The sequence below is a fragment of the Barbus barbus genome, assembly GCF_936440315.1.
Source record: "Barbus barbus genome assembly, chromosome: 43".
Classification (NCBI taxonomy): Eukaryota; Metazoa; Chordata; class Actinopteri; order Cypriniformes; family Cyprinidae; genus Barbus; species Barbus barbus.
In genome coordinates, this window is record NC_136721.1 from 16,412,607 (window position 1) to 16,430,525 (window position 17,919).

At 38.6% G+C, this 17,919-nt stretch overlaps 1 protein-coding gene across 4 annotated transcripts in view; it reads right to left on the bottom strand.

Annotated features, from left to right (window-relative positions):
* Nucleotides 1-925: 925 nt before the first annotated feature.
* The window catches only part of LOC306862058 (retinoic acid receptor RXR-alpha-A), a 116,077-nt gene continuing 99,083 nt past the window's right edge, over nt 926-17,919 (bottom strand). For 2 of the 4 annotated variants that reach the window (XM_079404655.1, XM_079404657.1), the window contains 6 exons: nt 16,764-16,948; nt 7,437-7,566; nt 5,988-6,120; nt 2,205-2,296; nt 1,567-1,672; nt 926-1,339 (listed from right to left, as the gene is read on the bottom strand). In XM_079404655.1, the coding sequence (XP_079260781.1) occupies nt 1,192-1,339; nt 1,567-1,672; nt 2,205-2,296; nt 5,988-6,120; nt 7,437-7,566; nt 16,764-16,948 (794 nt within the window). In that variant the 3' untranslated portion in view covers nt 926-1,191. The remainder of the gene's footprint in view (nt 1,340-1,566; nt 1,673-2,204; nt 2,297-5,987; nt 6,121-7,436; nt 7,567-16,763; nt 16,949-17,919) is intronic. The other 2 variants (XM_079404658.1, XM_079404656.1) reach the window with 1 other exon arrangement.

A 17,919-nucleotide genomic window follows, 5' to 3' on the forward strand; every position in this document is an offset into this window, starting at 1 on the left:
AAGTGCTTAGAAACATCCTAATGATAACACATTTGCAAGACCTGAATGCATGAGGCGGTTTGTGCGAACGGCTGACGCAGGAGTGGATGGGGGACACACAAAATTCGATATAGCATAGTAAAAGTGACTGAAAGAGAGGTAACAGCACACATTTTGAAAAATCCTCCAAAAAAATACAGGATACCAATACTGAATTGGTTGTAATAAACTGTACAAGTGTGAAGCTCGTTTGGAAAACCACTTGAGGTGAATTGGTATACAGACGAGACACAGTGGGACATGTGGGCGGCTTACAGGTGGCAGGATGTCCACTGTAAGCATCGTTCAGCATCATGAGCTCTGTGAGAACAGGCAGATTGGATTTTTAAAAGCTCATGTTTCGAGTGCATAATGAAAAAGTGTGAATGATCATAATCCAAAACTCAGGGTGGCTCATTAGATGCTGGGATCTGCTCCTAGTGACTTCAGGCAGCCCTTCCTGTCTGATCCTGAAGTTACATCCTTATTGCGTCTCCCACACACCACTGATGATGGTCGGGTGAACTGGGATTCCTCACTTGGTTCAGAGCAAACTCGCTTCTTAAATGACAGTAATTACAAGAACATTCTATCAGGAACAGCACGCTTGAGGCAAAAACGGCAATTTGAGCAGGATTGTAATCGCCAAAACTCCCATCAGGGGCTGAAAACACAATGTTTGTGTTTGAAACCCAGATTATTACCCGCATTACCATCCTCATCATCTCCCATAAGTCTTCATGTGCCCAGACACGCCAGCCCAGGATGGCCCTGTCCAATCCTGAATGAGGCTGATTACAGCCCTGGATCCCTCCCAAAAGACCCATTATATCCCAACATACACGACCCTGTGTAAGACATTCCTGCAATTACTGCACCTCCACCAAATCTATCGGTTTTTTTTTTTCATATGTACCCATTGAAGGATAGTTTGATACACCCGTGTCCACTGTTGTCTGTGGGCTTGAAGTCCACTGTCATCTTTTTTCTTGTGTGTTGTATATATATTTATATCTTTATACAAAGTATAAAACAGACCCATGGACGCCATGACTGTGTATTGGTTCTGAAACTTCCTTTGCTCTGGCAAATGGTGTCACATGTTCAGTTTCTAAGGGGCCTTTGGGGTGGCAGACCCTTGTGTCCCTCCGGCGACAGGAGGGCGTTATGTCATTATGTCATTTGGTGGGGTGCCTCTAACATCTCCATGAGGAAGGTATCGATGGGCGTGTCCCCTATGAGCTTGAAGAAGAACAGATGCTCCAAACACTTCAGTCCAATGGAACGCAGGGCAGGGAGCCGCAGCAACAGCTTAGCAAACCTGCACATAAAAACACACATAATCAAGCGCGGAAAAAACCCCAAAACAAGACGGATGTACAATTAAACTGATAGCTCTTTTATCTGTACTTGATACGACTCTGACAACCTGACAACCTTTGAAGTCAGAAAAGACCTGAGAAGTATGAAGCTTTTCTTCAAAAAATATATTTTTGATCATATCTCAATACATATCATCCAGGTCCTGCAGGTAAGTGGTTCTTGTACCTTCCAGGTTGTTCAGGGTACTTTTGTTTGCAGTAGGCTTCCAGAGAGGCATAGACCTTCTCTCTCAGCGCCTCCACCTCACCTGGGTTTGACAGGCCTTTGGAGTCTGAAATAGAAGATGCATAACAAAGTTAAGTTTTGGAGTAGGAACTGTACTATTGTGCTCCAGCACATCCTCCCAGAAGAACAATGCAGCCGCTAAAACACCACTAATGGAACAACCAATATCTTCAAAATACAGAATTGGTCTAAAAAAAAAAAAAAAAAAAAAAAAGTTTCTTGATTCTCAATCTGGTGCTCTGGAAGAGGCGGTTGGGAGCCACTAATTCCACAACTCTTTTTTCCCCCTCTATATAAAGTGAGGGGAACTTCCACATTAATGAATGGGAGACACTTTCGTGCTAGTTATAAGGGGGGGGGGTTTGATTTATCTTACAATGTTTCAAAGAAGGGGGGTATATGTTTACTCTGGGGTACAAAGTCCAGTGTTAAGGAAATCAAGAGAGACTGACAGGAAATTATTGGATATGGGATCAGGAAAATATCGCAGGCAATTTGATTTATCTTACAATGTTGTTTTCAAAGAAACACATTTAGAAACACATTTTTGACTGGTGGCATCACATATAGAGTAGTACCTGGATTGAAGAGGACAATGGCTCGAAGGCACCCTAGCTCTGTTTTATCCATCTGCATGTCTCTCATCTTTGACACCAACTCCGTCAGCACCCTGAATATAGGAGAAAACGCACATAAAAGACTGAAAACAGGTCAAATAATGCCAAGTATGAACCTGTTACAATTAGAGTTTCAGGACATCATGATCAGTATATGAGAACATGGGGTCCTTTTTCTCCCCCTAAATGAGAATGCATCATAAAACGAGATACTCTGTCAACTCTGTAAGTTCTATAAGGTCTAAAAAAAATGTTAAACCCAGAAAATTTCTTAAAAACAATTTAATATATGTCAATGTAAAAACCTTGATGGTGTTCATGTTTAAATAAAAGCAAAATAAAAAAGGCTACACTGCTTAAAAATGCCCCAATAGATTTTTATAAATGAAGGACACTGCAACACGTTCAGCTATCGGGAAATGAGACACGTGTGGGAAGATATTACTACGTTACTGCTTTGACGGGCAGTGACTGTCAATTACCAATACTGCCTCAATAAAATGTCTAGATTAGCATCACTTCCTCTGATCCAGAGGGTGACGTCTCCTCTGACAGTCTTGGCCTTTGTGTGACCGGGTGATGGCACACACTGGTGTGAGGCATCCTCGTTCCCACTCTTAACACACTCTAATTGAATTAGCCTCCTGGAACAATAAGTGGAGGGGTGGGGAACTTCAGCCCAGTGTTTAAGTCGACCATCCACTTCATTTGTTCCATGGCTGTCACTTGCAGGAGACCTGATAAAGAAACATTATCAGGGCTGCGCATCTTAATGCGAGGGGCATTAACACAGAGATCCACTCTTCCAGAGGAGTCGGGTGTATTCTAATCGTTAAAGCAGCCTCTGGGCGCTGAGAGCGGAGTCTTGAACCACGGCACTGAAGAGCTAACAGAGTCAGGTGACACGGCTGCAGGGGATGTTAATGTCCAATTACTGTTAATACAGCTTTTTTTGTTACAGTCATGACTTTCTTAAATCAACATTTCTGTCTTGTTTTTCAGTAAAAATATCCTCCAAAATAAAGTGTGTATAAGTTTTCAGTGAATACGTTGTGCATAACATAAATGATAGAAAAATACTCTAACAAATGGATTTAACTTTTACTAAATAGAATTTAGAAATTTAGAATAGAATTATTAAAAAAAAAACAATTGCACAAAATATAAACTTGCTAACTTATACACTAATACAGGGTTTATACAGAGATTCTTTAATTGAATTTACTACCTTTTTACTACCTATTTTACTACCATCAAAATATTTTTACTACCAGCACGGCTTCAAACTTCAACTGTAGCAGTGTAAAGTGTTAACTAAAGTGACAAGTAAAGACATGAAATATCTTTCCAAAATGAATTAATAACATATTTTATCACAATTTAATGAGGTAATTATAACTTAATTTCAACACTGGGAGGGAGAGAGATAGAGAACCAGGTGTATGTGAGTGTGCAGGTGTGTTAGGGCAAGTGAGTGAGCTACATTAAAGTAAGAGGGAACTCTACCATAGGACTGGGATTAATCAAGATGTCACAACAGGCCTTGGTCCATAGGTTTTACTCAATATGTCAAAGAGTAACAATTACATAAAAATTAGAAGACAGACTGGACCTTTAGAATGAACAGCTACACAATGTGTAATAATAAAGTGCAATTTTACACTATAATAACAGTATTTCATTAACAAACAAATAACTTCAACACTGGACACAAGCACTGTCCAACACAGAGAGAGAAAAAGAGAGATCGAGAGAGAGCATAAACAATTAATTGAATTAACAACAAACATAAAAGTTGCTAAGGCAGGATCACAAGTGCCTCAGCTGTGCGGCCTTTTCTTCGATCAATTTTTCCACTTGGAGAAGTTCTGCTTTTTTGTCCTTGTGCCTTCTTCGAAGAGAGTTGGATTTTGTGATGAGCTCAGCCATCTTTGTTCCTGCCTTTCCCTCAGCCATCTCTGCACACTTGTCGGCTTCATTCTCAAGTGAATGGCACACACTACCGAGTACCTGCCGCTGGTTCCGGAGGTCCTCCAGCTCTTTCTCTGCTGCTTTCCTCTTCAGCTCTTGTGTGGCACTCTCCTTTTTTTCCGCTCACTATCAAGGTACAGCCTGTATTGTGACCTTGCTGAAGCAGCAGATGCCAAGAGCTCCTTGGTCAGAGGAACTTTCAGAACGCCACCACAGACAAAAATTGAAAACAAAAAAGTAAGAAAGGTACTTTCTGCACCGAGTGCTGATGCAACATCCTCCCATGCTTTTTCCCTCGCCTGCAAGTCTTTATATAGTAAATTATGAGGATCATAAATAACTGTATGCTTCTCAACCTCCACGATTAGACGAGTGTCGTCCATGATTGTCTTCTTTGCATTAGCACTAGTACCGTCATCATGATGTCAACATGACACCTGTTCTTACGGCAACTTACTATATAGTTATAACACATATAGGCTAATATAATTAATACAATTAACCAGTGACTTAAGCTGAAATAACAGTATAAATTATTTAAACTAATTTTAGTGATTAGAGCAAAAACTTTATTTTATTTAGTTTTTTGTAATATATAGTATTTTTTTTTTTTTACTGAAGTTTATACTCTATTTACAACATAGTAGATGTCATTAATTTACATTCTGGGGAAAAATTTAACTTTTTCGTGTGTATTTTGTCCATAATCAATGCTTTGTCACTTTAATTGAGCGTAAGCAGCACAGCAAAAATAGACTCGGCGCCGAAACGATCGCTGCACTGCCGCTCCTGCTCTGCTCCTGCTACGCGCTGCCGCGCCGCCCCTGCGTGCTGTGTGAACGCTCTCATCCGTTAACATGGGCGCCGGAAAAAATACGCGCTGCTTACGCTTGCAGTGTGAAACCGGCGTCAGGTACCAGCTTGAACCGCTCTAGGCGCGCGGCGCCCAACGTACACGTCGCATGAAATTTACTACCTCGTCAGATGACGCTTACTACTTTTTACTGGCCTTAATTTGGCATAATTTAATTTACTACCTTTTACAACCCCGCGGCAACCCTGTAATAGGGATGCTGAACAATGCATTTCACTGTCAACAAGTGGTGCTGCTGCTGAGTTGGTGTAAATTTCACAACTAAACTTTGTACTCTATAAACACTACGGCCCTCTTCAAACCTTATTTAGGTTGAGATTTCGACAAAAAAAGATAGCTGGTAGCTTTATTGCACAGCATTGTTCACGTTTTTGTGGGCACAGATACAGAGCAAAGCCCTTCGTGACACGTGGTGTATGTAGCCCTCCATATTTTTTGATTTCATCTTAAATGACACACAAATGGATTTCCTTTAACATTTTCTGTCTGAGCACTCAACCATTTCTGCATGACCTCTGTTGCCAGCGTGGCTGCATATTTAATAAATATCGATGTAAATCGATAGAAAGCTTGCTCCTCCCTGCTCTTCTGTCTCAGAGTTCCACTGGCAGAAATGTCAAGGTTCCTCTTCTGCCCTTGTCATGAAAATTTTCTAGTGTGATCATCTCTTTGTCTCATCATGTCCGAATACGCTCCATATAGCCAAAGCCTCATATATTACCAAAAAAAAAAAATTCCTTCAATATGGTTTATACAGTTTTAAATAAAATATAAAAATATACATACATAAAATAGTGTATACTATTTTATAAACATTAAAAAAATATATATTTTTAAATTATTCTTAACCCTTTTTTTCAAAACTTTCAGTGGACCAATATTATAAGTATCATTCTAACCTGTCAAATATGGCTCCTACTCCGGCGCTGTGGGCGCTGTTCCGGTGCACGTGTAATCCTGTGGCCAACAGTATCCCATCTTTCACTGCTATTGAACGGTGCGAAAATGACGCAATGAGGAGCTCATTCCATCCTGAGAGAGACAGACGAAATCATGATAAAACATTCCACACTGTAAGAGGGAATTAAGCAAGCATCTGAGTGACGGGGCTCCTTTAACTAGTCTGCCTAGCAACTACCCCACTCCCCTCATTTCCCCAGAGTTGAGCTTGGGAAAAGCTGAGATGCTTTCATCTGTGAGACAGCAGAACTAAAGGGGTTATTTATAGAAAACCTGAGAACTCAGAGAGAGAACGAGAGAAGACCCTCTCAACATGCTCTTCAGCATGTTCTGGGAAGATAAGCATGACTCGCTAATACAATGGGCCATAAAGGATATTATAAGCCAAGCAGTTTTTTTGTAGAATGGTGGTCTACAGAGCATCTATTTGTCTTATTCATACTTTGTCAACTTCTTAGAAACTCACTCATAAATCTGATGCTGTACAAACAAACTGTTGCGACAGAACAACTGACTTCCCACACATCAATGCTGTCCTGTAACTCAATGAGGACACCTGCCCCTGTTAGTTACCACTATATTAGCCAGGGAGACTTCATTTCCCCCTTTTTAATATTTTACATTCATTTTTATATAAAAGCACTTTTCTTTTCCTTGTCGCGTTTCCAAACTTTTAAAAAAAATCATATTAACTTCCAACCCAGACAGCATTTTCTGGTATCAAAGGTATATTTAGTGCCTAGAGTCTGGCTTTACGATACAATAAAACAGTATTGACAAACAAACAGAACTTTCCTTGCAAAAATCATTTTGGATAAGTTGTTCAAAATTAAGACAAACAATTTTTTTGACTTTCTAACGGTCAAATATTTAAATAAAATAAAATGAAAAAGTTCTGAAAAAAATATATTTACAAAAATTACATTTGCATCACATGCCTCTTTATATTATGTGTGTATCTAATACAATAAAGCAATGATATTATCAAGAAATTTAAGCATTTTTGATAACAGACACATTTTGAACCCAGCATGTCATCTATGTAGGCAGAACACTAGAATGCTGTCTAAAAAGGCAGTTCATACGGTTTGAAACAGCCATATAAACAGCAAACAGTTAAAAAAGTGAATAAATAAATAGACAGACAGATAAAAGCCCTGATTCAGGGAGGTTTTAGCAATGTCAGGCATTTTTAGACTTTCTAGTTCACTTTTGAAACCTAACATGTTATCTAAGCAAGCAGAATGCTACAATGCAGTCTAGACAGGTTTTAAAACATAGCCGTACAGGCAGCTTAACTTCAACACACTTCTAGTTAAATGTTTGACTTTATAATGAACTCATCCTGTTTCTGTCTTTTAAGTGTGCATTTGTACTCTTAAACTCACCTGCTCGTAGAAGGATGACCTGGTCGTCCAGCGGGAGCTCGGAAAAATGCGGGATCCTCTTGGCCCATTCCACTAGAGTGAATAGCTGCTTGTCTGCGGCCTGACAGATGTTTGTGACTGGATCATTGGGCTGGTGGAAGAAACAAGAACACAGGTATCATACCCCGATCTGTCCAAACAAATTCAATGCAAATGCTTCAAGTTACATAAGTTTGATTTCACACACTGTCTTGTTTTGAAATATGTTAAAACACAAGTAAACACTGTTGACAAGGGGCGCTATAGCTATCATTAGCATAATTTGTTGTCGTCTTCAGTTAATTTTCTCTTTCAGGTCAACTACTTTCACAGTGAAGCAAAGTTAGTTAGTTACTCAAACTGTTGACATGTTTATAGCTAGCTATCTAAATAAACCCGTCCGTTTAATGGCACAAACATTTGAGGCTGACTATTACTGAAGATTGCTACCGCTCTCCTCGGCCCCACACATGAGAACTAATCCTCTCAGAGCAGAAGTGAACAGGAAGGCAAAACAAACAGTGATTTTGCCCCGGCCTGCACAGGAAATACCTGCCGAGAGCTGGTGCTAAAAAATGACTCCCTTTCTAAGCGGGCCTTTCCTGCAGGAAGCTCCCTGGAACTATATTCACTTTGACATATTTCATTCGTAAATGTTTGCTCATTCCCAAACATTTACGGAATGCTACTAAACATTTAAAGGACCCAGAGAAGGACATGCAATTAACTATCAAACAATGTGTGTGGTAAAATTCTTGCATTGTTCTTGAAAATGCCTTTGTGGGGGATGTCACATGAGGGAGTTTGCATACGGCAAGTTGCCTTTAATGCTTCCTGCAGATTTGAGTCTATTAGCACGTCTCGATGCGGAACGCTCTGGCTCCATCAAAGGGAGAGGACAAATGAGAGATATGAAAAATGGCCTAGATGATTCTAGCTTCACGTTGCGTGAAGTCAAGGGAGGGATAGATATGCTGCTTTGTTTTATAAGATGACAGTGTGAGTCAATGGAGTGCGGGAGAGAGCGAACGTGCGCAGGAGCGAGGAAAGCAGCAGGAGAGGGGTTTCTGAAAGGACGAGAACAAACAGACGTTGAGTGCTGTTTTTCAACTCGTGTCAAAAGGGAAGGCGTTAGAAAACATAAACAGGACATTGCAGTGGGCAAAAGGACAAATAGTTTAAAAAAAAAACAAACAAAGGGGGATAAAAATTATATTCATATTTATCAAAATTATTAGTGGGAGGGAGTGTGCATTCCTGGAAAATCCTGACCTCACTTTTGGCAGCCTGCTAGATTCACTCGGGTGCAGCGCAGGAAGTTTATTAATAGGTTCGACACAGTGACACCACAATTATGAGTCAAGAGCTTCTGAAAGGGTCAATATATCAGCCGCTGTCACTGAAACAGCCTCATCTAACAGTTTAAAAAAAATAAAAATAAAATAAACCGTTCAAAAAAGACACATGCATAGGGATAGATACAAATTTGTCCCTTTAAAGGGGTCATCGGATGCCTATTTTCCACAAGTTGATATGATTCTTTGGGGTCTTAATGAAAAGTCTATAACATACTTTGGTTAAAATTTCTCAATGGTAGTGTAAAACAACAACCTTTTTACCTTGCCAAAATCAGCTCTGTTTTCAGCAACCCGTTTTAGTGAATGTTCCTTTAAATGCTAATGAGCGCTGCTTCAATAAAACCCGTCCTTTACACGCCTCTCTGGAACAAAATCACAAAACCCCATTATTTCACCTACAAAGAGATGTTATCAGAAAACTAATAAAAAATAAGTTACTGGAAATAGCACGATCACAAAACGAACATGATAAGCACCGACGAGGCACGATCAAGTCCCGGAAGTGACAGTGGAGCACGGCCGCTTTTAGCTCGACAGTGGAAACGCAGCTACTGTTTACTTTAGCCGCGGTACTTGCTTACTAGCACATTATTGGGAAAGGCGATTTGCAAAGATTCATAAAAGAACCTTATACTCCTTCTGTAGGTGAGGCTGGATCACGAATAATTCGCATGAACAGACGCATTTAGGCAGATCAGGTGGCGCATTCCCTTCAAAAACAAAGGTAATCCACTGAGTCTTCAGCAGCTCAGATGTTGGGAGTAAATGATGACTGCTATGTTCATTATTACATTCAACATCAGAACACCTCAATTAGGAGCCACTCTCATCTACTCCTGCTCCGGCATCGAAATAATGGCGGACTGATGACAGATCACTCAGGGTGGGTCTAAGGTAAAACTCTAGTGTCAATCAACAATCATGGGAGGGGCCTGGGTCTGTGTGAGATACAATTTTGGAATAAAATAAATAAAATGAAATAAACTAACCTTGGACAGCAAATACAAAAATGCCTTTAGAAATGTGAATAATTTCTGAGAAAAGCTCTAAAATCATTAGATTTGCAGATGCCTCTTTTCATACTGTGTATGTGATGCAGTGTCATTCAAACATAAAGTTTAACTTAAATGTCTGAATACTTGGTGAGACCACTTTGCGACCATTATTAGAGGCAAGAAACATCTTCACAGTTGTACTTTGGGAAATGACTGACGACAGATAAACAGTGGGCTCCCAGGAGAATCCTGTGAAAGTGTTGAATGTTTCCCCTCTACAGTATTTAAGCGGCTGTTTAAAACTCACACTGACAACAGAAGCAGATCAAAGGCAGAAGTTGGAGATGGGAAACTGTTAGCCAGACGCAAAGCCATCTCTCAGAAGCAGCTTATGAATATTTCTGTGGCTGATCAGGGACATACAGACGATCCTCCTCGGTGCAACAGTTTCTGCCATGTTCTTTAACAAATACATAAACAAACAGATTATTAATTCACAAAGCAACAATATAAAGGAAAGCGAAGTGGTGGAGAGACTCTGATGCTCCTCAAAAGAATACAACTCCCAGAGTTCTCGTTAAACACGGTAATACTCATGAATGATGAATAGCTATCTTGGCTCGGTTTACACTGACCTCGTTTCTTCTACAAAACAACCAAAAATGACCCAAAAATTGAGGCCGCTAAATACCTGACTTGATTAAAAAACAAAAAGATCCACAAATCGAAATATAGCACAATAAACAAATTTAAACAGTTCTATAATTGAAGTCGTTAACAGGGGTCCGCCTATTATTGTTTGATCTTTAACAAATTTTTGTAAAAAAAAAAAAAAAAAAAAAAATTAGTTACAAAAATACAATATTAAATTAACTAAAGCTCAGCTAAATGTTTTATAAATGTACAAACACATAAATAGATCAATAATGATTATTTTAATGGATTTTTATGCTTTATTAATATGTAAATTAGGGTTATACAACCATCCTATCTATAGCCAAAGTTGAAGACCCTTGATCTAGATTAAAACGTATCCAAGTAGCAGAAAATAAGTGGTTGATAGAGGAGGTAAAAACTACCATGAATGATTTCTTTAGTGTGAATACAGCCAGCCATATGATTTGCTTGTGAGATTCGGCAGAGCGGGGCGAATGCTAGCCCCGGGGCACGAGTGATGACGACTTTTTCAGATTCGAGGAGACGCTTTGATAACATTCTCTTCATGACCATCACAAAACAACGGCTGTTTTTGTTCCCGCTGAATGGAAAGCATTCGGCCTGCATTATTCACGGCAGATCCTGGTCCCGGGTTCTTGCAGAAACGCCACGCTTGCATATCGTACTATTAAATTTTTATCACTTGAGGAGGAGAGATGAGAGACGTTTAAATTTTTCATTGTCTGCTTAATCTATATTATTGTTGCGTGACAACAGAGAGGGAAAAAGCAGTCTGGATTTACAGCTGCGCTGTCTGCAAGCTCATGTGACATATCCCTGTTGCAGAAACACTTCCTGTGTCTCAGAGGTATTGAATCAGTAAAACAAACACAAAACAGAGTTTCCAAGTACCTAAATGGCCACAATGGGTGGGTTTACATGTACAACAAAACTCTATTAGAAGTTTCAAAAATGCACGAAAAAAAGGCTAGAAATGTGAAATTCTTAGGAAATGATACTGGTTATTGGGCAATATTTCAGTTTTTATTTTTATTTATTAATATTAATAAATATTAAAGATTTATTATAAATATCAAATTAAATAAATATTTAATTTTATTTTATTCATAGTTTTTTTTAAAGCATTAAAGCATTGTTGTCAGGTTATTAAGCAGAATCTGTGCATGTAAACACTCAATATTATGTAAACTAAATGTGAAAATGGAAAAAATGAAGCAAAAAAGAGATGAAAAATGAGCAAACAGGACCATATTCTCCTCCTTTAAAGGCGGCCCTTCCCTGCCTAACTGGAGGCATGTTACTAACGCCTGTTTAACTCTTGTTCTAGGTCACCATGAGATAAACACACTTCATTCAGCTTGGCCAAACCCCAACCATTAAGCAGCAGTGGAGGCCCTTTCATGAGTTGCACTCCCGGGCCAAGGTCCTCTGATTAATTAGTACACGGGGCAGTGGCTTCCAAAAGAGCACAGACAGAAGGGGAGCTCCAGGGACAGCGGGAGGGAGCCGGGTGAGCGGGGGAGACGATACCTCTGACTGCCGGCCAAGAAAGCGCTACAGAGGGAACACATTCCAGTAAAGTGTCTCCCTGCTGTCCAACTCTAGACTGCATCATTATTTTCTTTAATATCCTGTATTAAACCATCATCTACAGCCAGCAGAATGAGTTAGACTGTAATGTTTAAACTATGAAAATAACTGTCAGTGCACAAGCTGGGAATTTTGGCATGTTTAAGACACATCACTGACTTTGCCTGGGAGCTATAGCGAATGACACTAATTTCACTTAATGTGGTGATATTCATGACATCTATTGACTGTAACATGAAAATAATTATTTGTTTATCAGTATCGGACACATTTTTTAAATACAAGTTGTGTTTAAGACACAACGTCACCATTTCTGCCTGGGAGCTACAGTGAAGGTTAAAACCAATGATACGTAAAGTGATATTTATGATATCTTTTGACAGGTTCAAATGTGTGCATTTTAAATTCAACAAGGAGGAAGTAGATTGGCTTAATCTAGTTCCTCCTTGTTGAATTTAAAATGCACAAATTTGTTGAATTTAAAATAATAATGGGGCAAACAATTCACCCCAGGGTTAAAATAAAATAAAAGTCAAATAAAAAGAAATAAAATAAATATTAATTTTAAAGTAAATTTAAAAGAGTTCATAACCGAAGCAAAATAACGAAAACAGAAAACTAAATAAAACGGAAATTAACTAAACTATTTCATATATAAAACATAAAAAATTCAACATTTTTGTATGTGAGCACCTGATATGAAGTAAGATGTCACGCAAGGTTATAGCTTAATAAATATATAACATTACACTGCCGTGCAAATGCAAAAGACCGTAACTTCGATTTTGGTCGAAAATTAGTTATTGATATTTTTGGGACATTCAAGACATCCTTTATCATGTGCATAAGTATCTTGAGTCAATTTTGCTGTTTTTCCAAGAAAATAATGGGTGGTCTCAACCGTAACTTCAAAAACCCCCAGAGAAACCAAGACAGAAGACCGTATAACATCAGTAACTGCTCTTTCACTTTGTTTGGAACGCTCAAATTGAGTTACGGCGTTCTGCCTTTGTTTAACTGCGCTTCAAAATGAAGTTACGGTTACGGCTTGGAGTTATACGGTGTTCAGACTTTTTTATTTTTTTACTGTATGCTGCATTTAAATTACGGTGTAGACAAATGAATTAGATAGATCACGATCTACCAAACAGCTCCAAATAACAAAGCACTGTAAAGACTAGATACCTTGGCAGCAATATGTAATCGTGAATATTTTGAATTTTTTTTTTCCTTTTTATAATGCAAATTATTCACCAGGCTATCACTTCTAGTTGGACGTGTGTGGACTCGAATACCACATGTAGCATGATCAATTATAAAATCAGTAGCCTACTAACATTTCGTAATTAAATCCATATCCTACCTTTTATTGTAACCCGATAAAATCAATCCATGGAGATAAACGTTGTCGTCGATGTTTAATCCACAAGAATTTTGAGCATTATTCCTGCTTTCTGGTGTTTACATCAATCCACAATTCATTCTTTTAGGTTAGGCTATTTCATCCAAGTCAATATAAAAGCAATTATGTTATGTCTAGCATTCTTTTACATTACTGAGCATAGCAAATAAATTGGTTGCAAAACGGTTACGTTTTACTTTTATTCTGCTTGTTAGTCAAAAAAAACAAAAAACAAAACACCTTAATACAGTCACATTACTTTATGCAATAGCCAATATGAGATAGCCCATGATCAGTAGATTTTATACAGGTGTTACTGTAACGATTTTGTAAATGGCAATCAGCAACCAAATATTGATAATGTGGAAGTTACTGCCTTTTGCCTTGGTGTGACTTCTCACTTTTTGCAGACAATGCAAAGGAAGAGTACAGTAACTTCAAAATAGGGGTAAAAATCTAGTTTGAGCTCACAATTTTTTAATGTAGATAATTTTCATTACTAAAACATCTAATTGCCAAATTTCCAATGTCCTACCTATAATTAATTCGGCTGGACAAATAAAAAAAATTTAAAGGCATTTTTCTCCGTTTCACACTCTAGCGAGTTAAGGTCTTTTGCCTTTGTAGGGCAGTATATATATATATATATATATATATATATATATATATATATATATATATATATATATATATATATATATATATATATATATATATATATATATTCTGTTAAACATCATAACTAGCTAAGCTGAACATAATAATGAACAATATAAATAATAACGCAAAACAATAATAACCTTGGTTTGCCCCTACTCTCACAAAAAACAAGCCCCCTACTGGAGATACAGAGAGACAAACCCAACCAAGACAGCGAATCAATGACTGAGTGCTTTCTAATGTAAAGCCTGGCAGTTTCTCCCTCAAGACAAGCCTTATGTTCTCCCTCGACTCGCTACCTTTCCCCAAATGTCGGTCCTCTGTTCCCACACATCTTCATCTTCCCGAAATAACCCCCATTTACTCACATAACAGCTTCCAGAACATTTTCGCTTCGGTACAGAGCAGTCCCAAAAGACGTGCTCAACCGCCCAAACTCTCTCTTTCTCTCCTTCTCTATCCTCCTCCTGTTCTACCACTCTTCCTGTACGAGAAAACTCTCCTCAGAGGCTGACGGCAGGCTGAAAGCTCCCAGGGACTGTCAGAGTATTTCATTATTCAAACAATGCAGGAAAGTGGAGCCAATGATCACTTTAGTGGTGCTGATTTGTCATGGTGACTAGACGAGGGAGGGAGACTTCACAGCGCACAGGTAAATTCAACAACTTTATATCGCTCTGCTTCTCTCAGGGAATAACCAATCAAAACTCCATTAAAACAGATTAAGAATTTGGATGCGTAGCCTAGTGGTTAACATACGTGCTCTGACACACTGAGCCTTAAAGTTGGAATCATAGCCTAGCGGTTAGCACACATTTCAACAGTTTGTGCTGCATAAAGTTTGAATGATAAACAAACACACATGCACCAACATACTGAGCCGTAAGAAGGTGTACTCAGTGATAGGCCTGTCACAACATCAGATTTTCACTACACATTATTGTGGTCAAAAGAATTATTAACAACAACACATTATTTTCCAGCGCAGAATGAGAAAGTGTGAGACTTCTGATTCATTAGTCACTATAGATAAATAACTAGAAGAATAACTGTGCAGTAAACTGCGCTACACCATAGTGCTTACATTTATGGTAATACAAAATATGATAAGAAATACCATTTTGCAGTATCAAGCAGCTTAAAAAAAATCAGTCAAATTCATCTTTCTGAATCTCAAAATATGAGTGTAGGGAGAAGTAGTTATTAATCATAACTCCACAAAAGTGTACAAAAAAAGAACATACTGATTATCAGGTACTTCCTGCAGGCTGGGGCGTCTAATATATAACCTTTTTATTGGAATAGATAAAAACTCCCAAGTGGTGAGCTAAGTTTATTCGAGTTGTGGGTGGAGCATCTTACTCTTGTCTGTCATCCCTCTGACATATGACGGAAATAGCCAAACAGTTAGCTTTGTCCCAATTCAAAGGTTGTTGCTGACAAGTAATGTTTGTCCTAAAAATGTTTGTCCTGTTAAAATTACATTTAACAGTCTGAAAAGTTCTCCTTGGTCTATTTTTGTGCATAATAAAATTACAAACTATCTATACAATCAACATTTAAACCACTTTAAAGTTTTTTGTTTTTTTTGTAACAATAGATATTTGAAGTTGAAAACCAATACTTCCATTTAAAAGTGTTACAGCATTCTCGCTCTCGCTCTCAAAAAAAGACCCTATAGTTACTGGCATGCTAAGAATCTTGGGATAGGTATAAGGATCCATCTACAGTATCCTTCATGGCCTGGGAAATGAAGGACACATTTCAAGGCTGCATTTGAAGGAGCCTTGGAACTTGGACAGCCTTTGTCATGCTGCTATGATGCATTCAGTCTTCAAATGCAGCCTTTGAATTGGGACACAGGCACGGTCTTCAAAACTGCAGAAAATGCTAATTCAATTCCACTCTATCCAATCCTTTCCAGACCTAACTATACCTTGCAATATAGTGGCCAGTGAGGGAATATGAGAATTCATCAGTCTTAATAGAAGTCAAACAGAAACAAAGCTAATAAGCAAAATGCCTTGCTCTGCAATTCAAAAGGGGGCCGACAGATAAAGAACAGCCTCAGAACAAAGAGAATAAGCAGAACTGATAGATGAATGAGTCGTTTTCAAACAATGCAATAATCTGAGAAAACAGAGTCTTTCCCGGGAGACGTGTACTATGACATCACGTACGTCCAAACACGGCCATCAACAAGCTAAATCACTTACATTACACCAAAACAAGTAGAGACAGAGAAGTGCCGCCGAGCAGGGCATCACAACATATGGCTGAAGACATCTTCGCTCTGGGGATTCTTAAATGTCCTAAATTGTTTTTGTAACTCGGCCCACACTAAATCTGACCCAGCAGATTTACATAGAACTGCAGCAGTTTTATGTATCCCTCAGTTCTTGATTGTTTGATTATTAAATGTTTTGTTACTCTTTATTGACAGAACAAAAGAGAAAAGACAACTATTTGGGGACAGAGTTTCTTGCATGAGCACCACGAGGCAACCACTACTTCAAACCTCCAACACAAAGGGTCTGTTTAAGTATACAGGGGGGTTTTGGCTTGTGCAGTAAACTTGAGGTTTTCCAGGCTTTTCAGAGCACAAAGAGGAAGCGATGTCACTTACTGAATTCGAGGGCATTGGTACATTGGTTTCAATGTAAGTCTCCGTCTTGGGCTCCACAGCAAGCTCCGCCTCCAGGATCTTCTCCACAGGCATGTCTTCGTTCGCACTGCTGGTCGACTCCACCTCATTCTCGTTGCGTTCCTTGGCTCGCTGGCGCTCCTCCTGGACGGCTGTATGTAATAATACTAGTCACGGTCACTACAGTTGGTCAATCAAAAAGTCAACACATAAACACTGATATAAAGCTGATGCCAACAAATGAAACACTCATTGACCCCCCAAAGTACTGGACTCTCAAATATGATTATCCTCTTGCAAATATAATTTATTTTCAAGTATAAAAATCTATTTATAACTACATGAGAGAATGCAGGACATTATGGAAAAATAATCAATTGGCTTATATATTATTACTTCACTGAAGTATTGTATTAATAATATTATCGGGACAATACTGACTTGTATTAAAGGGACAGTTCACCCAAAAATGAAAATTGTTTCATTAATTACTCACCCCCGTGTCGTTCCAAACCTGTAAGACCTTCATTCATCTTCGGAACACAAATTAAGATATTTCTGATGCATTCGAGAGCTCTCTGACCCTCCCATAGACAGCAAGGATCCTTACACAATCAAGGCTCAGAAACGTAATCAATAAAATAAACCATGTGACATCAGTGGTTCAATCGTAATTTTACGAAGCTATGAGAATACTTTTTGTGTGCAAAGAAAACAAAAATAATGACTTAATGCAAAAATTAATCTCCTCTGCATCACCCTAGAGCACCAATTTGGAGAGCATCACATCTGTAAACAATGTATGCTGTTCTGTGTCAGCAGCACCATACGCAGATACACTGTTTATGTTGTTTATGCTTTGATTTGAATGTAAACAACGTATCTGCATACATATGTTGTTTACATATGTGAAACTCTCCAAAATGGCACTACAGGGTGAAACGGAGGAGATGAGAACTGTTGAATAATGTCATTTTTTTTGTCTTCTTTGTGCACAAAACGTACTCGTAGCTTCGGAAAATTACGACTGAACCACTGATGTCACATTGATTATTTTAATGATTTCCTTGATACGTTTCAGAGCCTTGATCGTGTATGGATCCTTGATGTTTATGGGAAGGACAGAGAGCTCTCGGAA